Below are 26,213 nucleotides of genomic sequence, written 5' to 3'. Positions count from 1 at the left end.
AATGAATAACAGAGCGGCGCACCGCATTGGTCAGTGCTTGTGACTGACAGCTCTGGCGTTGCACGTTAATTGGTCGCAGCTGGGCACTAGGGGCGGGGCGGAGGCTGGCTCCGGGATTGGCTGCTCTGCTACTCGCCGGTCGCGCGTGCAGGCGGTGGGCGGGATTATAGGCGGTGCCGCCGGCGGCGGGTGCGCTGTGGGGCTCCATTGGCCGCCGGGCCCGGCCGGGGCGGGGCTGCGGGAAGCTGCGGCGTTTCTGCGGGCGTTGAGGCGGCGCATGGGCCGGGCCGTCACTTCTTTTGCCCGGCGTGCACGTTGTTTCGGCTCCGCGCAGCAGCAGGGGGCGGTCGGGGGAGGAGAGGCGGCCGTGCGAATGATGACGGGGCTGGTGGGCAGCCCGGTGGCTGCCGTCATGCAGGAGAACTTCGGGTGCTCCGTGGCCAATCGCTTTTACCAGCTGCTGGACGACGAGTCGGACCCGTTCGACATCCTGCGCGAGGCCGAGCGCCGCCAGCAGCAGAGGAAGAAGCGCGACGAGGCGGCGGCGGTCGCCAGGAGAGCCGTGCCCGGTGGCCGTGTGGGTGGCAGCAGGAGGGAGACCCAGAAGGAGCGCAAGCAGCCGGAGAGCTGTCCGGCACCCTCTCCTGCGGCGCCGCCGCAGCCAGGTACGCGTCCCGGCGGGGCGAGGGCGGGGGGACCGGCGGCCGGTGTTGGGAAGGAGGGAGGGAGGCTGCCGGCGCTGCCGTGCCCGGTGCGGGCCCTGCGGCGCGGCGTTGGGTGGCCGTGGGCTCCGCGCTTCACCGGCCTCTTGGCAGCCGCGGCGTGGCGGGGGTAGCGCTGTCATGGTAGGGCCGACAGAACTCGGTTCCTGGTGTGGTCAGCGTGGTGAATGCGCCTGAAAGTCCCCTCAGAGGAAGCGGTGACACTTGGGCACCGTCCCGATACAATGTTGCGGAGCGCTTCCAGCCGAGAAGGCCTTGAATATGTAAATGAAAACTTCAGCAATATCCCCAAGAGACAAGTGCAAGAGCATTTACTCCTACGCTGTGGCATCTACAGTTTTCATGCTGGTTTAGCGGCCCTGTTGCTGCCTTTCATTGCTTGTCACCCTGGACAGTATCCTCCCGTGTCTGAAGTTTCCAGGCGTGAATTCTCGGTACCTGTGAGTTTTCTGGCCTTTCAGTGTCTTCAGGATTCTTACGTCTCCAGGGATCTGTGCTTATCTTGCCATGAGCTTGCCTTGATGATCCAGCCTTTAAATAAAAGCTGATTTCCTCGGGTAACTCTTCGGCACGGTGTTCAGAGATGGTCAGCTGCAAGGTTTTGATACATAGTATTACTTGGGGAAAGAGGGAGTCGGTTGGCTTTTGTACTAAAAAAAGTCTGTCGCAGTCCTCTTTGCAGCTGGAGGCTTTGTGGGCTGTAGCTCCTTGCATTTGGAACTGATTGTTACATCTTAGTGAGTCTGATTGGTACTACTTACTCGGTATTGAGCTTCAGGTTGCTGGATTCAGTATCTAAAGTGTCTGAGAATTGATGGATTGTTTCCAATTACTGAGAATCTCAGCGCAGAAGATCTGATTTCACCCTCTTGAGTTGTGAATTCCCGTTGTCCTGCAGGAAGCAGTGAAGCCTAACACGTAATCTATTATTAAGATATTTTCTTCCTGTAGTAAAAGCTCCCGTTAAACCCACAGTAATTGTACTGTGTGTTTTAATACCCTAGAAAAAGGCCTTTGAACTGGCGTTGTTGCTCTATCAAGTTGTTGCCAGTGCTACAAATTCTGTTGCTTACGCTTACAGTCTCCCACTCTTCCCAACAGCAGTTAGTTGATGCATTTGTAGCAGTTTGTGGAACAGAGAATCTTTCAGTGCTAAATATGTGCTGGATAATAAACACCTTTGTAGAGGCAGACATCAGCAAGTTGTCACTGTCTTTTTGAACAGTTATATGAAACTAGTCTTTTTGAGGTTTCTCTGCAGCTATGTGACTTTGTCCCCTAAGACCAATACTCAGACAATAACAGCTTATTTTATTTAAAGGTTACTTTACTGTGTTTGTCAACAGAAATTGAAGGAGTCTTTTCAGTGAACAGCGAAGTCTTTAAGTTCTGATGAAAAGTTCTTGAACAAGAACTGGTGGTTATTAGTAACTCACCAGGAGCATGGTAGTACGTGAAGACCGTGCTTTACCTCCTGCTTGCCTGTAGGTGTCTTCATTCTTGGCAATACACAGTGGCCCTGTGGAGTGTCTTTGACTTTTCTCTGCAGCCTTGGTGTTAAGGAATCTCTTTTCTCATACAGAGACAACAGGCACGTGCACCTTGTTTCAATTTCCGGCTAATTTAAAACATAGAAAAGACTGCTGACTGTAGTATCCTTAGTGAAAGGGCATAAAGATATATTCTAAGTAGAGTTATTTCGCTTCTGTATTTAAAAATGTACTTTCTTCTTTAAACATAGCATCTGTTCTGGGTTTTGTCTTGGGCTTGTTAGGAAGTAAGGACTATAAAAGTACGGTGTTTAAGATGCTAAAATCGTGTGGATAGTCAGGATTTCGTCTTGACTGTGTGTTCCTCCTTTGAATGTACTGTCTTAGCAAGTCTGCTCTGAATGGCAGAGAACTCTGAGTTAGGGTAAACACACAAGTGGTGATGTAGCTGACAAATGTTAAGCAAGTGGCACGTTGAGAGAAAAATCTTGTGGTTTTTTGGAAGGGAGGGGTCAGCTCTTTATTCGGACCATACGAAGTTGGTTTGTTACATAGGGTTCAACCAGAAGGCTTCTGGATTTTATATATGGTTAGGGTGCTATCAACTTAATAGTTGAGAATGACCAACCTCTGGGGAGTGTCCTTGTACCCGCACGGTTTGGCATAAAGCTTCTAATAATAGATGCATTTCTAGAAGAGTGCACCTCTGTTTGGGGAAACAAATAATAATGATTAAAATTACTAAATTGATAAACTAATTGCTTAAATTTTCATTAAAAAAAAAAGAAAAACAACATACTAAGCTTAAGACTTTATTTCTAGACTTTCTTAGTGATTTTTCCCCCCTGATTTTGGGCATAACTATCTCTAACTTCATTCTACTTATTAGTAATTAAACACCACAAAATAGCATCTAGACCCATGTGAACAGCAGAATCAGATTCTGGTGTTATTACAGTTGAAATGATGGAATTCACTGTATTGTACTGTGTTCTTGGAATCCTCTCATTATAGAGTAGGGTTGAAAGTCTGTGTTGGAAGGGACCTCAAAGGATGGTCTGGTTCAACCTCTTCTAGGAAAGGCAGCCTTGAAGAGCCCATCTGCTACTTTGTCCAGTTACATTTTAAAGCCTTTTTTGACGGATGCTAACCCTGAGAATGTTGTTTCTGTGTAAGGTAGCACTAAAAAGAAATCCTTAACACAGATGAAATCTCTTTTTGTGCAACTTGTCCCCACTGCAGCCACTCACCCTCATGGGGCTTCTTGTGAAGAGAGCCTTCATCACTGTAGCCTTTCGAGTACCTAGGGTACTGTGATGTGGCTTATATGAAGCCTTCTCCAGGGAGAAGAGACATGGCCCCTTCAGTCTTTTCTCATAAGGCAGACTCACCAACCTTTTCATAACCTTCACAGCCTTCTTTTGGATATTCTGCAGCCTGATCATCTTCATAAACCCCCCCTTTGGACCCTTCCAGACTGTTCTATCTAGTTGCTAGGGTGTTTGCTCGTTTGGACTGCCCAAAGTCTTGTTAAGTTTCACGATTTGTTTTATTCTAGTATTATTTCTTGAGCATATTAAATCTGTAAAAAAGGGTCTTTAGAAAGACTTGAAGCACATCTAGTCGTCTATCTTGCTTTACAGTAGTCACATTTTTCTGATATTATGTTATAATGTTTGGGTGGAAGGTTTAGTCAAAAAGTTCTGTAAGGTAGCTTTTTTTTTTTTGTCTTTTAATGTAGTTCTTCATTGAGTTTTTCAGAGCAGATTTTATTAAATTTCTGGAGATACTTCCAGTTTGAAGCAAACCTCCTGAGAGGACTTTGCCAGATAATGCAGTACTTTGACCTTTAGAATCCAAACTATTTATTATGAAATGACAGAACTGTAAGGAGACAACTTTTTAAACTTTGTTTTTTATGGAGAAAATGGTCTCCTATTTCATTGTCCACCATAACCTATACTTTTGACCTTAAAGGTGTATTTTTCTCTTCTACTGGCTGTTGTTTTGTGACTTTTAGACTATATTAGCTGAGGATTTGGGTAAAGGCTGGTTGTAGTTATTGCAGCTCTTGTAGTTGCACCACTTGATGTTAACTCGGTTCATACTTGCTATAGTGACCAAACTGCATTTGCCAGCTCTTTATTCAAAAGGCCCAGTTGCAGAGCTTGCATTCTTTACCAGTACAGGAAAATTAAATTTGTTGATCATGCAATAATACTCGGTTCTTTTGAAATCTCTAAATCTTTGTTGCTAATACTTCTAAAAGGTTTTCTTCTTTCATGACTCTGGTAACATTTATATATAGTTCCTAAATACTGTGCTTTTAGCTGTCGTTTTAAAATGGCATGCAAGTTTCTATGGAATTTTATCTTGGACTGACTGTAATTTTCATATTCTTAAAAAGTTTATCCTGATAGCATTCTTTCAACTAGAGCATCATAAGGATTGTCTGGAGGAAAGTTGTGGTAGGCAATTCTGTAATTCAGTAAGTACTGGCACACATGAAAACAAAATGCCACAAGATAGAATCTTAACTCCATGTACCTCTTTGGTGTATTGCTTGCAATAGCTGAAGCTTTTTTTTTGTATTTTGGGATCCTCTTATTCTTCTGCAAATCTTGTAATTAGCCATGCTTAAATTCATGAAATTAATTGTTTGAAGTTTGGTATTAGAATCACATGGTCACACACCTTTAAAGGGGAGAAAATAAAACTGGTTTTGGAGCCTTAATTCTTCTACACTCTAAAATACAGCAAAATAAGTGCCTGAGTGTCTGAATTGCCTTTTACTGTTTCCAGTTATGAAGTTTTGTTGTAAAGGAAGATTATTTGCCTATGTATAGGTTGTTAAAGAAGTTTATTCACCCTAGGCTTCTCACAGCTGAGTCTCTGACATCAAGTTTCTGGGGAAAAAACAATAATTTTGTGGTACTGCAACAGGAACAGCTCAAGCTAGGTGTTTCACCAGAGGGACCCAGAACAAAGAAATATCTGGGATTTTATACCCTTACAACCTGTGCATCTATTCTGTGCATACTTCAAACACCTTGCATGCACCTCTTACTCCAATGGTGATTTTTGTTTTGAGGTCTTCTTGCTCACATGCTTATCACATTCTTTCTCTGTAGCTGTTTTTAGCTGGATGAGTTGCAGCTTCTGATTATAGGTATGTCTTCTTAATCTTCTAGCTTGGATTCTCCTTTCATTGTAGCTAAATAGTACAAGACTCATTCAGCATTTCAAGGTGAAAGTTTGCAGCTTGTGGCTAAAACTTCAGCACTTTGCTTGTGCTAAGCAAAGCAACTTAGATAAAAGAATCCAGCAAACTAAACTCAGTCTACAATAGTCCTCCCTTTGTTTTTATTAAACTTTCCCACTATTGTCAGAAAGAGGTCATGGAGTCTTTCAAAGCATTTAACTGCTGTCTATAATGTCACATACGGTCTTATTGCAAGTAACAGGCATAATATCTTTAAAGCTTTAACGGCAAAAAAAGTACACAGTGGGATAGTATGTGACTGTTTCCATTTAGGTTCTGATTTGGATTTCTGTGAAAATACTGTAAATAATACTTCAGTAATACCATTGGGCATGCTTTCTCTTCTCCCCCCCCCCCCTTTTCTTTTCTCTTCTCCCCCCCCTTTTCTTTTCTCTTCTCCCCCCCCCTCCTTCGGTTTCAAGTGCATCAAAGTTTCTCACCAGTGCATAGCCTCTGTTTTCCATTTACACAGTATGAAGGTGCATTGGTGAACAGTGTAAGATCTAAGGTCGCTAGAGGCTGATTTTACGGATTTGTCCATAGCTGGCTGGAGTAGAACACCTTGTAGAAATCATGATGTAGCTCACTGTTGGAAGGAGCAAATAGTAGAATTGCTGAATTCAAGACATGACATCCTTTTAAAGTAATAGTAATTAAATTAGTGATTTCAAATTCGGAACAATTAATGTTTTGCGGTTTGTCTGCTATATTGTTTAAGAATCAGTTTGTGTTACACACACAGATATGTGACCTATTACCAATATTCCTTTTACAGCTTGGAATATTCTTTCTTTCTCCAGACTCAAATTCCACTCCCTCTGCCCAGATAATTTCTTTCAATGATTTCCTTAACTGCCCCAGCCTTGGTAGTTGGTGTCTTCTCTTACCCTGGTGTGCTTAAAAAATTCCTCAAAATTGTTTTCTTTGTTGCTTTGTTGCTGCTGCCAAGCTCCGGTTTGGTTTGCACTTACATGCAGAGCTGAAAGCTGTGCTGATTCACAAGCAGGTCACACAAACTTCTGCCTGGAGGGTGACTTGTCCTTCTAGAGAGATACAGGTGCTGCATACTGCTTTAATCCACTACTTAATGTCTGTCATACCAGTTAAAGATGTTTTTGTGACACTTACTACCTGTAGAACATAGTCCTTCTAGTGTTTAAAATCCGTCTGCAGTAAATGAAGCCACCTGTTCGAATCAAAGTGAAATAGCCTTGCAATGAAATTCGGAGTAGAACAGACAGCTCCATCCAGTATGCTCAGTGCTGCTGACATGTAATACACTGACATGTCTGGCAAAGAAGACTTGTTTTGAAGTACTTCTAAGTGGTACTGGGTAATAGAATGAAACACTATATTTTTTGAAATTACTTCTGCATCTTTTTTTGGGCATTGTTTTGCTAGTTCTAAGGAGCGTTTTGAATCTCAAGGTGAAACTGAGGTTAGTACTAAGTATGTAGGGATGGGTGTCTCTACTACATTCTTGCCAAAGGCATCTTTTTAGAATAACTAATGCTTCTGATAGCCAATGAGAGGATCAAAAATAAATAACACCATAGTCTTCTATGCACTGTTGTGCATTCAGATCCAAACAAAATAACTGAAATGAGGTCAGAAATTAGTAGTTATTTTTTTCCACAGCAAGATTCCGATTTAGAATTAACAATTGCAGAGTTGGTAGTCTAGTTGAGATGTGTGTTGCGCAGGTGTTTCCCAACAGCATGTACAAATCTGTATCTTTTATAATTTTGCATTGTGTTAAAATGTCCTGATTTGAAGAACTTGATCAGAAACTGATTTCAGAAGTTGTCCTTTATCCAGAGATTACATCATAATTTGGGTAATACAAATATGCTCACTGCTCTAAGGATCAAGTAACTCCAAAGCTTCAGAAAAGAGAATTACTGGAATGTATGATGTCAAGTAGTTTGTAGTTTAAAAAAAAGCAAAGCTGAAGTCGCTTAGCACCTCATATAAAACTATCTTCTCTGTACAAATATGACTTTTCTTACTGCATAACAAAAAGGTTTAATCGCCAGTTGGATAGTTCCTTGAAGTTTTCTTTTTACAAATGATATTAGACTTCATCCTCACCACCTAAGCTTTTATCAAAAATCTTGTATATGGGCATTTCTATGGAGCTGTGAAGTAATTTGCATCTTAATATTGTGGCATGAAATGACCTTTTTTCTCTCTATATTCTAGCAACACAGGTAGAGTAGCCAGGACTGTCACTTGTCCACTAGCCTGAGTTCAGTAATCTGCTCAGCATTCCACAGGTACTTCTTGTGGAAACAGTAGCCCAGTTTTGTTTGACACCAGTCTTGTTCCTGGCTTGATTGACTAACATTATTGTTTAAAAAAGGTGTTGGTTTAGATATAGAGGCCTAGCAGACAAAATGGCTTGCTTGCTTTCTTCTGGAGAACTTGGTCCTGGATAGAGAACAGAATTTAGGAAAATGGGAAAGGAAGCACATAAAGAACCTTAATCTTCTGCTAGATGTATACAGATTGAGTGTAAAACTTCAGTTTACTCAGTTTTCAAATTACAATTCACAATTTCTTTCCATTCATTCTGCCCAACCTGATCCTTCTCGACCCCAACCATGGCTGAACAAAACTCTAAAAACCTTAAATATATGTTATCTTGGAATATGTTTATGTTCTGGAATTAGTAGTGTTGAAGTCTTTCTACTTTTTATTTGGGTCTCTGACACCTGAACTCAGAGACCTTTAGTGTTGTTGGATATTTCTTTCCTCCAGGGAACAGCAGTTGTGAGGAGGTGACCCTATGAGCAAAAAGAGATTTCTTTTTTTAGACTGTCTTTTCTGGAAATCTCTGACCTGTGTCAAAATCCATAGTATTTAGCAGGTTCATCAATACAGAAGGAAAGATAGGTGCGTGTCTTTCAAACAAATATTGTGTGGCAACATTAGCTATAAGGACTTTTAATATTTTGGTGGACTTGGCTTTGGATGCATAGGCAACTCGCTTCAGTCAGTAGTTTGGTAAGTGCAATTGTGTTACTGTTGAGCTGTCAGTAATCCCTGTGTACTTTTGTGTAGGTCCAAAGCGAGCGCCCAGGCAGGGAGAACAACAAGGATTTAGCGGCAGAAGTACAGAGTGGAAACAAGGCAAAACTGAATGGAGACCATCTTTCAGGGAATACCGTCCCTATGGAGCCCAAAGACAAGTGGAATTCTCAGTAGAACGGTATGTATTCTGCCGAGAGAACTAAGGTCCCTCACAGCAGATCTGTGCATTATTAGTGTGCAGGTTTTTTTGCAAGACTACTTCATGCCTGTCAGAGCTGTAGTTTCAGGACTTCCTTGGAGGTTGACTTGGAACATTTTTGTTGAATGTTAGAAATGTAAGGCAAGAGTGAAAAATGTAAAGATCTGAAAATGTACCCCCTAGTCAGCAGCATCTTTATAATGTTCATTTCTGAGCTCACATAGCAAGCTTTGCAGAACATGTGGGAGGTTCCAAGTTGGAATTTACTGCTCAGACAGTGAACGCATATTGATTTTGCTTTCTTCGTAAGTACTAGAAGATTCCACCTAATCCTTTAATACTTCAGAATGTGGCTGTTCTTATTTTATACCATGATAGTTGATATTTAACAAGTTATCTGAAATTTTTAGCGGTTGCATATGAATATGGGTTTAGATGGTGGAGCTATTGCATAATAAAGTTGTGAAGATTTGACAGTTTTATAATGTTTTCTTTAATTTCTGTAATGTTTTCAGTGTTAATAATTGCTGATCTTTCTGTTCCTGTGTGCTGTAATGATTCCTCCAGTTTATGTCCATTTCTAATGACAGAACCAAAACAGCTGTAGTGTGTACTGTATCCAGATGCATGCTAAAAATTGTGCAATAGCTGTTATATACTGATGTGTCCCACAGCTGCATAAATATAACAATATGATTTTTTTCTTATGGTTAAAAAACAAAAATCTGACTAATTATCTTCTTTTTAGACCAGTGGAAAGATTAGACTATGAAAGACCAATAAGAGGTCGTGGTGGTGGAAGAGGTGGAATGAGAGGTAGAGGAAGAGGTGGTGGATTAAATGGAAATTTTGATGGGTTTGATCAAAGAAGAAAACGAGAATCTGAAAAACAAAGTGGGAACGATAAAACGTGAGTGTTCTGTGTGCCATTTCTTACAAGTAAATAATAGTTAGCACTGCAGTAGTGTCTTTTAGGTATTCTGTTCCCTTCTACTATGTCTAGGTTGGCTGGCAAAAAGTCAATACTGCTTTTAGTTTAAGGTCATAAAAAAAGGAAAAAAACCTCTTAAACTCATAGAATTGTTTTCTTCTCTAGAGGAGTGAAAGCAGATGACAAAAAGGGTGAAGGTGGAGCTCGCAATTGCAGAACAATTAAACATGATGTGAGGTATGTCATATACTTGTGCCCATCACAGATTGTAATTTTTTGTGGCTGATGTTAGATCATAATTTTCATCAGTTTCATGGCCATTTTGAGCTTTATAAGCATCACTTTCTATTGTTGTTGTAATTAATGTAATTTTAGTTTTCTTAACTTGGCTCCTTCATGATGGTGAGATTAAATTGAAGCAAAGGCATGACGATATTGGTTTACTCAAGACTGCCAGAATCCTTTGACTGGAGCTGAGTTGTCTTTTAATGGAGATAAGTTATTACTTTTCTCAATAGTCAAATAAGTGTGACTGATATTTAATGGAATTGCTCCAAAATGCTGATTCTAAGATTCAAAGTCTATTACTGGCCTTAAAGTCCAGTCTCTCTTTGGGACTTTTATGGATAATTTCTAAATTGCAAAATTGTAGCATAATTCAGTGTGGCTCTGAAGGTAATATTGAGCTGACTGTGCCACTGAAGTACATTTTAAAGTGCTAGAAAAATCACAGAAGCATAATGTGACTAATGACCACTTCGAGTTAAAAAAAACCCCAGGGATTTTCCATTTAGTTCTGTATATCTCTTAGTGGTACTGGTTTCTGTTCAGATTTGTTAACACCTTACTGATTATGTTGGCTTTTGTCTATTCCTTGCATCTCTTCAAATAGCTTTTGTTCTTGTATACATCTAGAACTCTTTAATTGAAGGCTGATAAAGGATGGAGAAAAGGCAGTGCTTTTAACTTATTGCAAATATCTTTGGCCACATACACATGCACTGACAAAATTGTTTTAAAAACAAAATTTTATTTTAGAATGAAATCTAAGTTTTAAAACTTAATGGATTTGGACAATAATGCTAAAAGTTTGAAAAATACAGTCTTGGTGTGTAATTTTTGGGCCTTGATATTCCAAAATCTTCTGAAAGGTTATACTAATTTCTCTCCCTTATACAGGATTTCACATTAAGAGTAGACTGATTAGGTATTCTGGCTTTTCAAAGGATCAGTTAGGTTAACATTGTTCTGAACTGATAGTACAGAACTAGCTAGCAGAAAACTGTTTTCTGTAGGATATCAGAAAAGGCTTCATAAACTTACAAGGTATTTATTTGCCCTTACATGTTTTCTCCCTAGTTAAGGTTTGGTGTTTTTTGTTTTTGTTTTTTTTCAGTTCAGTAGCATCAGAACTTATATTAACGGTTTTGTGATATGGTAGAAGTGACATAAAATTAAAGCTCTGAAAAATTCTAAAAGCATGTCTGTGCTCTAATTGTGCTAATCATGCATTGAAGCTAAAAGGTGTTAATTTTAAATATGTATGCCTGCTGCTGGAATGAAAATAAGTTCCTGCTGTCATTTGCAAGTGAATTAAAGTCCATGTTAAAGAAAATGTAAACTTTAATTCTTTAAAAGAGGAAAAAAGGCAACCCCTTATGTCAGTGTTATATTGACAACTAATACTAATCTTAATTAGTATTCAGGATTGAATTATTTCACCTTCATACATGTTTTTTTTTTAAAGGAAACAGAAATTGTGTTTTCCCAATATTACTCATTTTGTTAGTTGCTCAACTACTTGCTTAATATATCTTTCTGCTTATGATCAAAGAGTTTTCCTTTTTTTTTTTTTTTTTTCTCCTTACCAAGGGATTCTGGTAAAAGGAGTATATTGATTTGGTTTTCTTCCAGTGTGACTCATGAAGACTTTTGATTTTTATTTTTTTTTTGTGTGTGTTTTGTTTTGGTCTGTTTGCTTACTGTTTTAGTGGGACGGAACAGACTGCATATGTGGAAGAGACTGTGGAAACTCCTGAACAGCCAGGGACATCTGAAGGGGAGCCTCTGAGCAAGTACAGTCAGACAAATATTTTCTTTCTAAATGCAAAGGAAACTATTAACTCTTACTGATGTACTTGTATTGAGAGATACACTTGAAATGTGAAGTTTTGAAAGTGCATGTATTTAAAAATAGAAGAACTTTGTCTTATATTTGTGAATATGGGAAGTGTGCCCCTAATTCTGACTAAAACTTATACAACCAACAGTTGGAGATTGCATTTAATTGCACAGTGATGCTTAACTTCCTAAGATTTGGTGATAATTTAAGGGCAAGCTACATACTATGTTTTACCTTTTTAGCTTGTCTGACAGTAGAAACTACCATGCTTTTTGACATTCTCTGAGAACAGATATTCAAGGTGCCCATGCAATTGTACACATTTAAAATATACACTGAGCTACTCTAAGTTTGTATTCACCAATCACTAATATCATGCAGGTATCCACTATTCATGAGAGGCCACGGCAGAACTTGGAAAGACTTTCTAGAAATGCAGTGAGCCTTAGAAGTAGAGAAATGGGAGAGAAATGTGCCCCTCGTCTAATGACTTTCATTCTAATCAGTGTCACAGCAAATAAATGAACACTGGCTTAGGAAAAATAACTGGACAGTCTTTAAGTCTCTAAAGAGACTTAAAGAATGATTAAATAGCATGTGGTGTATATCTCCTAATGAGTGAAAGATGGTTAGTGAAGTATGTCAACCTCTTCTATTGCTGTGAAGCCTTTTTTTACCTCATGAAACAGCTCCAGATATTAGTGATATGGGTTCATTTCTTAATTATAAAGCTAACTAGACAACAAAACCTGTTTTATATGTTCAGGTTGTTTAACCCTGCAAGAAGTTCAGTTTTGATTCTTTTAATTTTAGAGTAGGTTTTCATATATATTAAAGGTATATACACATGGAAAAATTATGACTGTAAAAAATGTTTCTAGGCTAACTTGTATCAGCTGGTCAGTGTAGGTACTGGATGGACTGTATTAGCTAAATATGAAAAGTGTTATTCAGCTTTTAAATTTTTTTTTGTCAGTTGCTTTGTTTCACACTTGTACTTGTTTCTACTTCAATTCAAGCTCTCTGTAGATATGTCCCAATATCAGTTCTTTCTAGAGCTTAAGGCATGAGAAGTGTATACAGTGGAAAAGGCCTCTGGCAAAATCTGCCAGTTAAATTAACTCTTTCATCTTTCTTAGAGATCACTAAGTATTCAGTCGGACTGAGAGCCTTTCTGGCGATTTTACTCCTATTTGTATTTTTTTTTTTAATTAATTTAGGCATAGTCCACTGAAATTCAAATGGTTCAAAAAAAGCAAGTAACCTACAAGTACAAAAATTTGCGCTGTGTACTCCTTTCAGTGCAATAAATACTTTCTCAAAGGCTTACAAATCTATATACAAAACATGAATTGCATAAATCTCCCTGCACTTCTTTTGGGGGGTGTCACCTTCGTATTTTACATGAGGAGATATTGTGTGAATAGTGCCTAGTTCATTCGGGATGGTTGTATGGCATATACCTTAACATGATAGAATTGTTGTTGTTTTAATGTTTAAAAGCAAAAGCTTGTAGGATATGGTGTTCAGGCTTCAGGATGTATTTAAAGGATGTATTTACATGCTTAGAGGTTGCCCCTGCTGTCCAGATAGCCTAATTTGTGTTACCTTCTGCTTTTGGCTACAGCCTCAATATTATAAAGGGTTGTGTGTTTGCTTGGGCTGCTACTAGGATCTTTCTCATTTTCACTCTAAAATGCAGTGACTATAAGGAAACCATTTATTTTCTACTGTTTTATTGCAGTTGTGTGCTTGCATTGAGAAAGAGATAGAATGAGAAAATAAATAAACCCAAGTCTTCATTCTTGTGTTTCCATTTAAAATTGCAAGTAAAAAACTGTACTCTTGGAAGTTGGGAGTAACATGTCTGTGTGAAGATGGTGTGTAGCTTTCTGATGTGATACTGGCTAATTTCCATGCAACTCTGGATAAGAGGTTCTATGGGCTCCTGTAAGTTATGGGCCTTCTTCTTTAGGACTCTGTTTTGCCATTCCTGAGCTTCTATTTGCAGAGTATTGTGGGGAAAGAGTTTCTTTAATATTTGTATAATAAATCAAGTTGTTTTTTCCTGTATCCTCAAATCTTCTTGAATGGATCAGCAATGTTTATCTCTAATTATATCATCCCAAACTGCATGCTAATACAGGGCTTTTTGCTGCAAAAGCAAAACCTAACCTCAACCCTGTATGAAATACACAGGCAGTGCAGAATAAACTTTCCTCATATTCCTGATTTTGGTTGAACTTTTCTTCACAGTCTAAACTCACTTTTGTTGACCAATTCAAATCAGATTTTTTGGTTTTATTCAGTACACTACATGGGCTAATCAATTTCTATTCCTAAAGGCATTTGCAGAGCTTATATTTAATCTTGTGGGGTTTTCGATCATGTGAGAAAAAAAAAGTAAGTTTTCCTTTTTGGTGGAGCTATGTATCATTGTGGTTATGTATTAGGAAGCTTTAACAATTTATCTTCAAGATCTTTTAGCTATTTATAGAATTTATTTGTTTTGTTGTTGTTTATTGTTCTTTGTTGTTGTTTAATGGTGATATACCATTCATAGATCAGGCCAGAGCTTCAAAAGTATTTGATTCAGTATTTTTCTTCCATAGTAGTTTGTGTGATTGTTGTTTGGTCCTACCTTGTTTAACTTTAAATTTTTCTACAGCTGGTGATAATGCTCTTGTGTGTTTACTGGGAAAGCTTCATGTCATTGACTTCTTGATAAAAGCTGGCTAAGCATTTGCTTTGTGCAGCTGAATAATACAAAAGCTGATTGGAGAGAGACTTCATCATTATCTTTAATGATACGAAAGTAATAGCTGAGCTAAATGGCATTCCTTTCTATTTACCTTCTGGTAAAAAGAAAAAGTATTTTGTTTACTGTATCCACAGTAATCAAGGCATAGTTAAAGCGTTATTGCCATCCACTGGAGACACTGAAGCTGTAGGAACCATTACTGAAGGCTCTCATTTAGTGATTTGGTAGGACTTTGTGTGAATTCAGTTTGTTCACGTCCAGAGGTTGTGCTTAGTTGTCTGCAGTGTTTTGTAAGCATGATTGCCGGTGTGCCAAGGAGCTTATTAATTTGATTAATGAAAATGCACATCAAGCAGTTACTAAAAATGTATAAGGTTAGGAGGTAGAAAATAATGCACAGAACACTCTTCCATGCTGGCTTGGTGCCCAAGATAACTTGCTGCAATTGAATTTCTGTCCAAAATGTGACATGCGGGTTTCTGTTCCTGTGCTTCATCATAGGTATTTCCCCTTGGGAGTTTTGACATCCTAAAACAAATTTGTACTGCCAATAACCTAGCAGTTAAAGCCAGCCTTTGCAATAAAAACCAAAACTGTATTTTGCAGTTGAAAAAAACCAAATATTTGCAGTGTAAATCCAGAGGTATTTCCTTTGGAACTGACAAGTGGGTGCTTTTGATGTATGTGTACTTTTCAAAGCAATAGCTCTGTTTGCTTTTTGAGAGATCAAGTTGCTGTGTGGTCAAATGTCCTCATGTTATCTTATGATCATAGCAATTTAGACCTGAAAGGGGTCTTTTGGGGCCAAGGCATGATCAATTTTAGTTGTAGCTTCTCATTGTCTAGTTGATTTTAATGTACTCTGCTAATCAAGATTTCAATGTCCCCTGATGTTTTTTCTAATACTTAGAAAAATAGAAGCTAGTATTTTAGGTTTTTTTCCTCCATGATATCTTGTCTTAATGTTATGGATATGCAAAACTTTTAAAAGCATTATTTATATTTCCTTTGCACTTCTTTAAAGGCTTCCCATGTACATCATGTGTTCTAGACTTGTGTCTTGCAGTGCTATTGTAGCCTTCTCACCTGTTCCCATGCAGAAGACATTATTCAGTTGAGATGTTGCTCCACCCAACCAGCAATAACATCTGTTCCAAACAAAACTGTTGATGTGGCTCCTCTTCATACATAGTATATTCTTGCAGTCAAGTATCTGTTCCTTCTTCAATACTCCTGCACAATCTGGGGAATTGAGGTCCCTCCTTTAGAGCTTCTGCCTTGTTAATGCTTCTTTCTGTGTTTGGGTGGCTGATACTTTTGCCTGAGTATATATTTCTAGTTGTTCTTGGGACTTTCTGGTGATTGTTGTTTTGGTTGCTTGTTTTCAAGTCACTGGATCACTTTAGCATCTCATACCACTGAGTGGTTAGCCATTCAGTGTTCTTGAATACTTACATTATTGCCCTTTTTTTGTGCAATCTTTGTGCCACAAAAAATGCATTAAATATTAATTTTCACTGTTAAACTCCCGCTCACGTTCTTAGTTCTCTTTTGCACATTGAAATATTGATAGCTAGTTGTCAAGTACTTTTTGCTATCAGTTCTGTATCTTTCTGCAGCTCTTGCCAAGGATTGAAACATTGTCTCTGTAATATGGTGAAAGGTTCATGGGAGAGGAGGAAAAAAGATTTCCCAAAGTTCAGATATGCGATTTATTGAGTGGGTTAGGAAAAATTAAACCAGTTTAATAGACACTTTTATTATGTTATGTTTCTCTGTAATTCCTCTGAGTGTTTACCACTGGTCTTGTTTTTCTAACACTTATTCCCAAGTTGGAAGCTTCATATAATTGATCAAAAGTTATCTGGCTTCTTACTCTTGAAGATAACTAATTGAAATGTTTTGGGTGCTGTGTGTTCTTAGTACTCTCACAGGTGCAACAGTATCCGTTGGTGTTTTCCCAGAAGTAGCTGCTTTTTTCACCAGTACCCTTTTTATGTGACTCAGTAAACTATTTATTGTTCTTCCCTAACAGTCCTTCCAACACAGTTTCAAATTGTTGTGAGCATGGAACTACAGACTGCTTACCAGTCTTTTAACCTTGAATTTCTGGTAGATAAATTAGGAATTTTCAAAATAACAGGGCATAAAGGCATGTCAGAGGGCAGGCATGTAGTACAGGACTTCTGTATTTGTTACTCTTCTGTGAAATGAATTTAGAACTGTGTTTATCCTAGAACTAAAATTAAGGGTTGCTTTAGTGTTCACTTCTGCTTCTCCCAGTCATATGCTGAATGTTCAGAAAAATACTGTCTAATTTTGACTGGCAAGAAATAGGAATGTTTTACTGCAGAATCAGGTAAGAAGAGGGACCTGGCCTGTTCCTATATAGGTTAGTTCTACAATGTACAGAACAGTCCTCAAAAAATTGTATATTCCAATAGGTTGCTTTTATAACTTTAAAAATAAAATACACACAATCACTGATTGTCACTTGAGTCTGCATATTTCCATGATAAAATTCCAACTTGCACCTAAAAGAACTGTAACTTTACGTTGGGGAAATTATAATTATTTGATAGGACTGTGGAACTATGACTGAATGAGGAAAACCAAATCCATCTCCATTCTCCCCTAAACAGGTTCTAATGAAGGGACTTCCCAGAAAAGTTGTTAGGGAAATACTTAGTCAGTTCCAACTGCTATTGTAATTCATAGCAGTTTTCTGCGTAAGGAGAAATGGTTTCTCAAGTGTCTTGGAGTAATCAGTGTGGGCTTTCCTGTAGTTCATAGTATTTAGCTTGTTGATGTAGCAGACAGTTATGGTGATTTATGAAGTTGTGCTCCCTCTTTGTGATGCTGGTTAGTAGCAAATAGCTTTCTGTAGGTATCAATAAATGTACACTTTTAGTGTTCTAAAAGCTGCTCTCCCGGGCAGGCCGTGATCAGCAGCAGAAAAGTGGCAGAAGAGTACTCAAGCAGTGGAAGAGAAGAGTTTTTTTGCTTATGTATCTTATCTCTCTTTGTCTTACAGACATAAAACCTTCTGTCTTTGCAGTTCAAAAGTATGCAAGGCAGCCTCTGACGTATTCCATATGTTTTTCTAGAACATATATTATTGTACTTAGTGACAAATGAAAATTTGACTAGGATTAATCTGGTTTTGCCAAGTGATAAATATTCTCTGCTTGTCTGTTACTACATCTGACAAAAAAATCCAAGGAAGCATCTTGTGAAATTAACAAAGGAAATGTTAATAATTACCTGGAAGATCCCATGGTGCGATCATCATATGATGATAATTTTTGATGACTGAAAACTACACTGAAACATGAATTCATCTCATATCTTCATTGTGCAGTACAAGGCAATGAAACCATGCAGTTGGGGTGTTTTAAAACTGCTCTGCGTGTTTTTGGGGTTTTTTATTTACTGTGGCTATATTTGCTAGGGGTAGATCCACTATTAAACTGTGGGATTAAGAATATGCCAGATCAAAAGAATGATTTTGTCTAGAATCTGATTCTGCTTGAATTCAGGATGAGACTAGGTGGAGCTGCAGAAAGCATTAGCTCATATGACTAATTTCAGAGTGCATAAATACTCTTAAGCTACATTAATGTAAAACTATCATGCAAAGTTACTGTGGCGAATAAGTGAAATTGACAATAATTTGGTGAGAAACATTCTAAATGTTTTGTTTAGTATCCTTATTTTGGAGATAAGTGTTCTTGTTTATCCTGGAATGTTGCAAGCTAATGCTTTTTACTTTAAAACTGTAAACTCTAGACCTGCTGAAGGAGAGCCAATGGAAGAAGTGGTTCAAGAAATGACATTAGATGAGTGGAAAAATCTTCAGCAACGGAATCGACCAAAGCCCGAATTCAACATTCGGAAGCCAGAATCCACTGTTCCTTCCAAAGCAGTGGTGATTCACAAGTCAAAATACAGTGATGATGTAAGCATTGACCCAAGAATTCTGCAAATTCTCCTTTATGCCCAGGGTTAGGAAATGGTATCTATGGTTTTTTTCCTACTAGTTTTAGTATAATCTGAATAGGCAAGAAAACAGTATGTAAGCTTTATCACTGCAATGACGTGTGCCCTAAAACTGGCTTTAAATTGTATGTTCAACTTTTTTGTCTCAGATCACTGCCCCTATTTTCTATGCAAATATATCAATACCAAGTTTTTGTACCTTATGGCTCAGCTGCTGCCACCCGTATAGGTCTCTGGTAATGCTAAAAAAACTTGATTTATGAAACTTTTTGGTTTACTATACACTTCTTTACTTCTATAAATTACTTTACACTTCTGTACACTTGGTTTACTATACACTTCTTTTCCTCAGTTTAGCTTACTTGCCAGTATACACTTGCATGTATCTCATTGTGGACTTGGAAATATGAATTTTTCTTTTTAGGGTGTGTGTTTTTTCAAGTCCGGCTTCTTAGAGCTTGTGGTGCTGTAGTGTGCATTCCCTCCCCATTTCCCCTAAATTTTACTCCGTGATACTATTTAGATTGAAATTTCAGGGAGAACTACTTGTTCCGAGGAGAGAGGGGAAGCTTCTTTCAGATTCTAGCTTACTTAGATTTCAGATTTTGGGGGTCACTATATATATGCATATAGTCTAGCACAATGGAATTTTGATCCTTGAAGTCTACATGCATTTATGAATGCACAGATTTTCTGTACTTATATTAAGATCAGAACTTGCTTAATCACTTTTAGATCATTGAGTCTGCATTCTTTTTAGTGAAACTTTTTAGGTCAGAGTTGCCATTATCCCCTCTTTTCTGCGAGAGGTAGTGGTAGAGCTGGGGGGAGAGTGCTTTCCATAGACTCTGAAGAGAGAACACAGGTGTGTGAAGAATACATACACGCTTCTGTTCCTTTTGCCCATGAAGTTTCTGTTCTGGTAGTATCAAGAGACCTTGCTAAAATGAACACAGAACAGGAGGTACAGAAACTGTGTAACCTAGGCAAGTGAAATTCCTGAATTAGACACTGAATAAATGATTAATCAGTGTAAGGGATGAATTAACATACTCATACTTTATCATTACTACAGTCCCCCTTAAAGTTATGCTGGGCAGTAGTCTGACAGTAGCTATTAGGAGCATGCAGTTAAAACCACAGTAATCTCATAGCTGCAGGCATGTAGATGAATACATCAATTAAGTACCTTTGGTATGACCTTTTATCTATTACTTTGAGATAACTGTAGAGGTAAGTAGCTTAGGTTTGATGCTCTAGTCCCTTTGAAAACCTCCTAGATTATATTTCTGACAAACCTCTTCAGTATTATGGAGTTGGTACAGAATCTTTTGTTGCCAGGAATATCTGAGCCAGCAAAGAACTATCCCAGGCATCTGGGAAGCTGCAATTACTTCATCAGTGTTAAAATCCTGTGCAAGTTAAGGCCTGTCTTCTTCTCCAGATGCCATCTTGGTTCATCTGCTGCTAAGTCTGTAATATAAATGTGAATGCATAGCTGGGAGGGGAGAAGCTCATCCATGGAAACTGTAGGCTTTAACCATATCTTCTCTCTAGTTGCAAAAAGAAGACTTTGAAGATGATTCTCATGTCTTTCGAAAACCAGTGAAAGATATAACTTCTCAGCTGGATATTCATTTTGGGAGTCTTCCTCGCCCTGGCCGTGGATCAAGAGGAGCACGAGGTGGTCGTGGTCGTGGCAGAAGATCTGAAGAGACAGGGCCTCGAACAGAAGTAGTGGTAATGGACTTCATGGTTTTGTTGTTTATTTGGATTTTTGTTTGTTGGTTTGTTTTTTTCTGTTGTTGATGGTGTTTGTGTGTGTCCTGCCCCTTTCTGTGTAGAATTTTGATTTCCGTAGTAACAGGTTTGTTTCTAATTCCCGTCTCATACATAGTATGTTGTCCTGCATATTGAGTTCCTGGCCCATATTATGTTACTTGAAATTAAATACTGATTCAGGCTCACAACCCTAAATACATACATTTCAAAAGGTCTGATTACTAGATGCTCTAATGGTTACTAGAGGAAAAAATGCAATGAGTTTTGATGTAAATTGCGAAGTAATTAAAATAACTAAAGGCTTGTATCTCTTTGAAAAAAATCAGTATGAAACAGTAACACTTTGATTACTGACAGTGAGATCAGTAAATCTGTGATCCTACAGAATGATTCATGTGTTCAATATAACTATTATAAAAAGCTTCCACTTATCTTGTCCTTTGTGAAAAAAAGCATTTGCACACTGGAAAATGGCATCTTTATTCTTTATACTATAACAGAAGCTTTACTGTGACTAAAATGCTTTAAGACCGGGAACTTTCAGAATAATATGGATTTGTTTCACCTGGAAGAAAAAGGTTCTTTATGGTAACAGATCACAGAGATTAAAATTACAACCCAATATGTTCAGTAGTCCTAGAATACAAAAATATAACAATGCTGCTTCTAAAAATATGCAGTATTTTGCTTGAGACTGCTTTACTTTTTTCTTCATTCCATGCTGCAGAACTTGTGACCTTCTGGTCCTCTCTAGGCAGCATTATAAAAACATTCACAGAGAAGGAATTATAGTAATCATAAGTTCTGAGGTAAAAGTTTGTGATAGTGATAGATACAATTTCAGTAGAAGTAGCATTTAGTAGTAGTAGCATTTGAGTAGAAGAATGAACCCTTTTGAGGGTAAAATATATATACATAGCTGTCAGATACTTTTGAAATGCATTCGTTTTTATAAAACTTCTTTTCTTCCTTTATAGGTGCAGCTTGTTGCTCCAAATCCTGATGATCCTGAGGATTTTCCAGCTTTAGCTTGAAGACCCATCATGAATGGTGGTATATCTCAAAGTCAGTTTGTAACTATGAAGAGACCAGCTCTATGCTGGTGTGGATTAAGGAAGCCTGTTTGTTTCCTTTTGGAAAGTTGTTTGGGTGTTTGGTGTGGAATGTTTGCAGCTGTCTGCTAATAGAGTTGGGTTCTCGAAATATGGGTGGACTGGGATCCTGTCACAGGTTCCAGTGTCTGCCTCCATTTGTGAAACCTATGGGAAGGCTTACAGTATTTCCCTACTAGGCTTCAAGTGAAGTTAAAGGGAAGAGTGTTTAAAAATGTATATATAGAGATTATATTAAGTTCTCCATGACACCATGGTGAAATGCAAACTGTACAACATGATCTACAATTGGGACTCAATTTCACTGTACATTTGAAAGCTGTTTCCTTTGGGTGAAGTGTATACTTCAGACAGTTGCAAGTTGCCGTCTTCAGTTTGGCAAATAAAGAAAAGTGCACACTGGTTTGGGTTTGAGGTATTATTTTAAGAAGTCAGTGGTAGGTAGAAGCTTTTGCTATTTGGATGTAGTCTGGGGGAATAAAAGTGGGGGGAAAAAACCCAAACCCTAACCAGCAATCTGTACTCACCAAAAAAAAGTGAACGTTTCTCTAAATGGAAGTGATCTTTAAAATCAAGGCAGCACAGGATTTTTGAATTGACACCTAACCATAAATCCTACTTCAGTAACAAGATATAGTCTGCAATTACTTTGAAAATTAAGTAAAATAATAATTATTAAGGAAGCTCTTAATTTTAGCAGGAGCAACTGCAAACTGAAATGTTTCATGCCTTACCAAGAAATTTGTTGGGGATGAGATGCAATGTTCTTTCATTGCAGCTTTAACATACTTGAGCCAGATTTTTTAACTGTTTCCTGTCCAAGGGGGACACTGAGAGCTGTTCTGGGGGATCTGAGAGAAAAAAGAAAATGGTGCCAGAGGTGATGACAGAAATGAGAGGACAAATACACTGGACATTTTGGAAGTAGCTGTCAGCCTCACAGGAATCTTCAAATGCCTGCTCAACTTGAACACATTCTTTCAAAGCAGATGATATAAACCTTTCACGTTTTCTAGTTCTGTGCCTCACTTCTGAGTGGTCTCCTTTGAGAGCAAATAGTGGATACTTAGAAAAAAAGTTTTGCTTTGGAGTAAGCTCTAAGAATACTCACAATCTTAAAAGACTTTTCTCACTGATAAGGCTTTCTTCAAATAGGATGTAGTCATCCTAGAAAGACTCTTTTCTATATGCTTCAAACTGATGGTCTGCAGAGTAGTTAAGCCCAAAGAATTTCTTTTTACACTGTTAAATTACTTATATGACAATTTGCTATAACATGAGATTTTGTATTCTGCAAGAAGTTCATTGTAATGGCATAGAGATGCTCTGACTTGTAATAGGAAGAACGTGCAAAAGCAAAGTGCTGGTGTTAGAGGAACCCATGCTACTGCTAATTGAGTAACTGAACTGGATGAAATAATACATGACTCCTTCACTTTGTAGTCACAAGGTGTTACTTGAAATCACTGCAGTTTAAGATTTGCCTGATGTCGCCCTTTTTACAAGTAAAGTGTTGTTTGTTTCTGCCAAAAATGGCAATTTAATTAATGTGTAATGGAAGTGATTTTTGTCTGTGGGGTTCTTGGAATATTTTGCTTGTTCTTCCCTTCTTTTTCCCATTTTCCCATTGGACAGGGAAGGATGTATCTGAATTTTTATTTATATTTTTACTTGCTGGGGTGAGTATATGCATAGAGATGTGGAGAGCTTCTTTGCAGGCCTTCCTTCTATTTCCTGTCATGTTTTGAATGTAGCCTTCTCTTCTACTAAGGCCTCTTTTTGCTAAGGAAAGTGTTCATATACTTAAAAGTAACCCTCCCTTTTTCTACTAAAAATTTAAATCTTTGCTATGTTGTGCTACTGGGCTCAATCTTCTGTGATGCAGTCAGTATATTTCTGACTGTTCTCTGGGAAGGCTGACAGAATTGTTTTATTTTCAGTCTTCTTCCTGCTGTTGCAAAGTTACTGTATATTCCTCTTTGATCTGCCTTTCAAAACAGAATGACAAATAGGTTCTTTGGGGAATGCTTTAAAGGACTTGTGAAAATGTATCTGTATAATCCACTTTTGGTCAGCAGTTTGTTAAACTCCTGGTTAAAAGGAAAAAAGACTCATTACAAAATAGTTTAATTAAAAACATAACAAACCAACCAACCAAAACTAAAAAATACAACCCATTGAATCCAAAACTTTGTGATAATGAGATTTAGTGTAAATGATTATTGCTTAAACCAGAAGTTTCTTACAGCACCTATGTGTGACAATTTTATTTTTCAGTCTGTCAGACTTGAATATGACCTAACAGTTTCCCTAGTTGATGGTATACCCATGTATAGAAAAGAAATTAATTGTGATGACAGTGATGCAATTTCTTTGCCTAGCTGTGATAAAAGAACTGTAAATCTCAGTCATCTGTCATATTTAAGATACCAAAATAGCTGTATCTGTTAAGCACAGATTTGCTGCTGTCACTCCTGGTGTAGCTTTACTCCTTCATGTAAAGCAGTTGACAGCAGGTGTAAATATATACACAAACACTAGTAGAACATAGCATGCCTATTAAGAAGAGATTAAATTGTGTTGCATATCTTAGTCACGTTATTCTTTAATGCACTACTGCCAGCTACTCTTTGGAATAATGTGGTGAGTGGCCTAGGAAAAACTGCTACATTTCAGGTTTAAGTTTTAGATTCATGTAAGTTGCAGTAAGTTTGCAAAAAAAGGAATTTGCCTCTCTCCGTGACTTTAATTTATATATGATAGTATTGATACCATGTAGTTCAGTTGAATCATATGCAGTACTATAGTTTAGGATTGGCAAGCATATATTAATATGAAAGTGCCTTTAAAAGAAAGAGGAGAGAAATGTCTGTACTCAAGATAAGAATACCAAAGAATGAATAAAAAGACTCAGAAGTAAAACCCCCTGAGTTGATAAATAAGAATATTGGGCATTTGAGCCCATAGGAAATGAGCTTTCAGATGGTTGCACTCTTTTTGTATGAAAACAGGCCTTGGAGTATAAGTTTGCTTTGGGCCCAACCCCAAAATCTGTACCTCTAGTACACTTATGCCATTAAGATTATTTTAAATCTTTCACAATTTTAACATCGTTTTTCCTGTTTTTCCCCCAGAGCTGTCACAGGCACACACACGTGCATTCATAAAAAACTTGAGTATGTGTGTATATATACACATATATACATATATACAAATATACACATGCAGTGTTGGAAGTAATGCAATGCTGACTCATTATCAGTGGATCAGTAATTGAATGTGAAACATGATTATCTTTGCATAAAAAGTACATTTTAATCACTGAATAATGAGCATGAAATCAGAGCTTTTTCTCTTTGAGGAGCATATGCTGAGCAAGTACTGAACAGTTTGTGCTTGGAGAGGGGCAGCCTTCAGTCTTTGGAAGAAGTAAAATCTTACACTTTGGCTGTGTTACTTAGAATTTAACTTGAAATACATTAGATCTTCAGCAGCGTTTTATTTCTCTGAAAACAAATGCCTTTTTGAATTTGTGATACAAGTGTTGCAGATAGCTGTGTCTCCAGCGCAGCTTCAGATACTGTATCACACTTAATGACAGTGTTATGTTGGGAATGAACCAGCCCTAAATAAAAGAAGTAAAGTTTCTGCTCTTCCTGTTTAGGTAACTAAACTAGGTACTAGTAAAACAAACCAGTGTGACTATTCATAATCTGTATTCTGTTTCTCTGCGATGTTTTACAGCTAGTTAGCAGGACTCAATAAGCTGTTGCTTGCTTTTAGCAACAGTAGTTCCTCTGAGATTTGTACAACAGTTACTGTTTAAATGAAAGATACTGAATTTTGTGTACTATAATTGAATCAGCAGGATAGCTCTGCCAAAACATAACAATAAGGTAAAAAATTGTATTCTCATGCCAGAAGAGAATAACAAGCTGACATATTCTGATCCAGGAATTCTCTACCTTTTAGTCATTTGGTTGTATTTCTGTTGCTTATGGATAGAGTGCTGCTTTTCAGAATTTTTGCTAGCTCTAGCAAAGCCTTGGAATCCTAGAAGCTATTGTGAGAAAAGTAAAACCTAGTAACCTTTTCAATGAAACTGCCACCAGAGTGAAAGAAGACCAGAGGCTGGAAAGGTCTGATCAGTGGGAGGAAAAATAGAACTCAAAAACCTCAACATTAAACAGCAGTTCACTTTTAAGTAGGTATGATATCTGGTTAAAGAGGTGGACAAAAAGGACCCAGAAGCATGAAAGCAGGACAAATATAATGTGTTGCAAATACTGGCTAGAGATTCAGTCCAGTGAGCATGCCATTTTGGGAAGAATGGTGAAAGATCAATCTAGTAATAGCAGAACATGAACTCTGGAAGAAATACAAGGAGGTCTAGAGAAAAGCTGCCTTTTAAGGAGGGATGATGAGGTTGAGCCCTTCCACAGAGTAGAAAACATGGAATAGAAAAAATGGAATTATTCTGCTATCTTAAAAGAATAGTATCAAAGCACTGGCAGAGGCAAAAGCAAGCTCACAAGGGTAAGAACTGATGTCTCATTATTTACCCTCCTGCTATTGGCATCACTTACTTAGGATTTTGTTGCATTAGTAATAGCTGATGCTAAGGATCTGTTCCCATTCTGCTGTCAGGGTACAAGGACTTTGGGGTTTGCCTCTTTATCCTGTTACTGCTGCAACTGAGCTGCAGCAACTGGCATGGCTGGAAGAGCTTGGAGTTGGAGGTGCTAGTGGCACAGAAGAGCTTTTCATCTGCTGCTATGCTCTTATGCAGCAGGGCTACCA

General features: G+C 38.1%; 1 protein-coding gene across 1 annotated transcript; it reads left to right on the top strand.

Annotated features, from left to right (window-relative positions):
• Positions 1-231: 231 nt before the first annotated feature.
• On the top strand, positions 232-21,815 carry HABP4 (hyaluronan binding protein 4). Its single transcript, XM_088156592.1, has 8 exons — positions 232-665; positions 8,538-8,685; positions 9,455-9,616; positions 9,803-9,874; positions 11,629-11,712; positions 18,310-18,478; positions 20,077-20,259; positions 21,279-21,815. The coding sequence occupies exons 1-8, from the start codon at positions 278-280 to the stop codon at positions 21,333-21,335; spliced, it is 1,263 nt and encodes a 420-aa protein (XP_088012718.1). The 5' UTR covers positions 232-277; the 3' UTR covers positions 21,336-21,815.
• Positions 21,816-26,213: the final 4,398 nt, after the last annotated feature.

The sequence above is a fragment of the Sturnus vulgaris genome, chromosome Z (genome assembly GCF_052056855.1).
Source record: "Sturnus vulgaris isolate bStuVul1 chromosome Z, bStuVul1.hap1, whole genome shotgun sequence".
In the NCBI taxonomy this organism is placed as follows: Eukaryota; Metazoa; Chordata; class Aves; order Passeriformes; family Sturnidae; genus Sturnus; species Sturnus vulgaris.
The sequence above is the reverse complement of the archived record's forward strand: the minus strand, read 5'-3'. Positions and strand labels throughout refer to the sequence as shown.

What these genes read in the sequence shown, in the direction of transcription:
- HABP4 (XM_088156592.1), top strand. Translation starts at nt 278, where the DNA reads ATGGGCCGGGCCGTCACTTCTTTTGCCCGGCGTGCACGTTGTTTCGGC. An exon ending in TGCGGCGCCGCCGCAGCCAG is followed by an intron (nt 666 to 8,537) that starts GTACGCGTCCCG and finishes ACTTTTGTGTAG; the next exon opens with GTCCAAAGCGAGCGCCCAGG. An exon ending in AGTCAAAATACAGTGATGAT is followed by an intron (nt 18,479 to 20,076) that starts GTAAGCATTGAC and finishes TCTTCTCTCTAG; the next exon opens with TTGCAAAAAGAAGACTTTGA.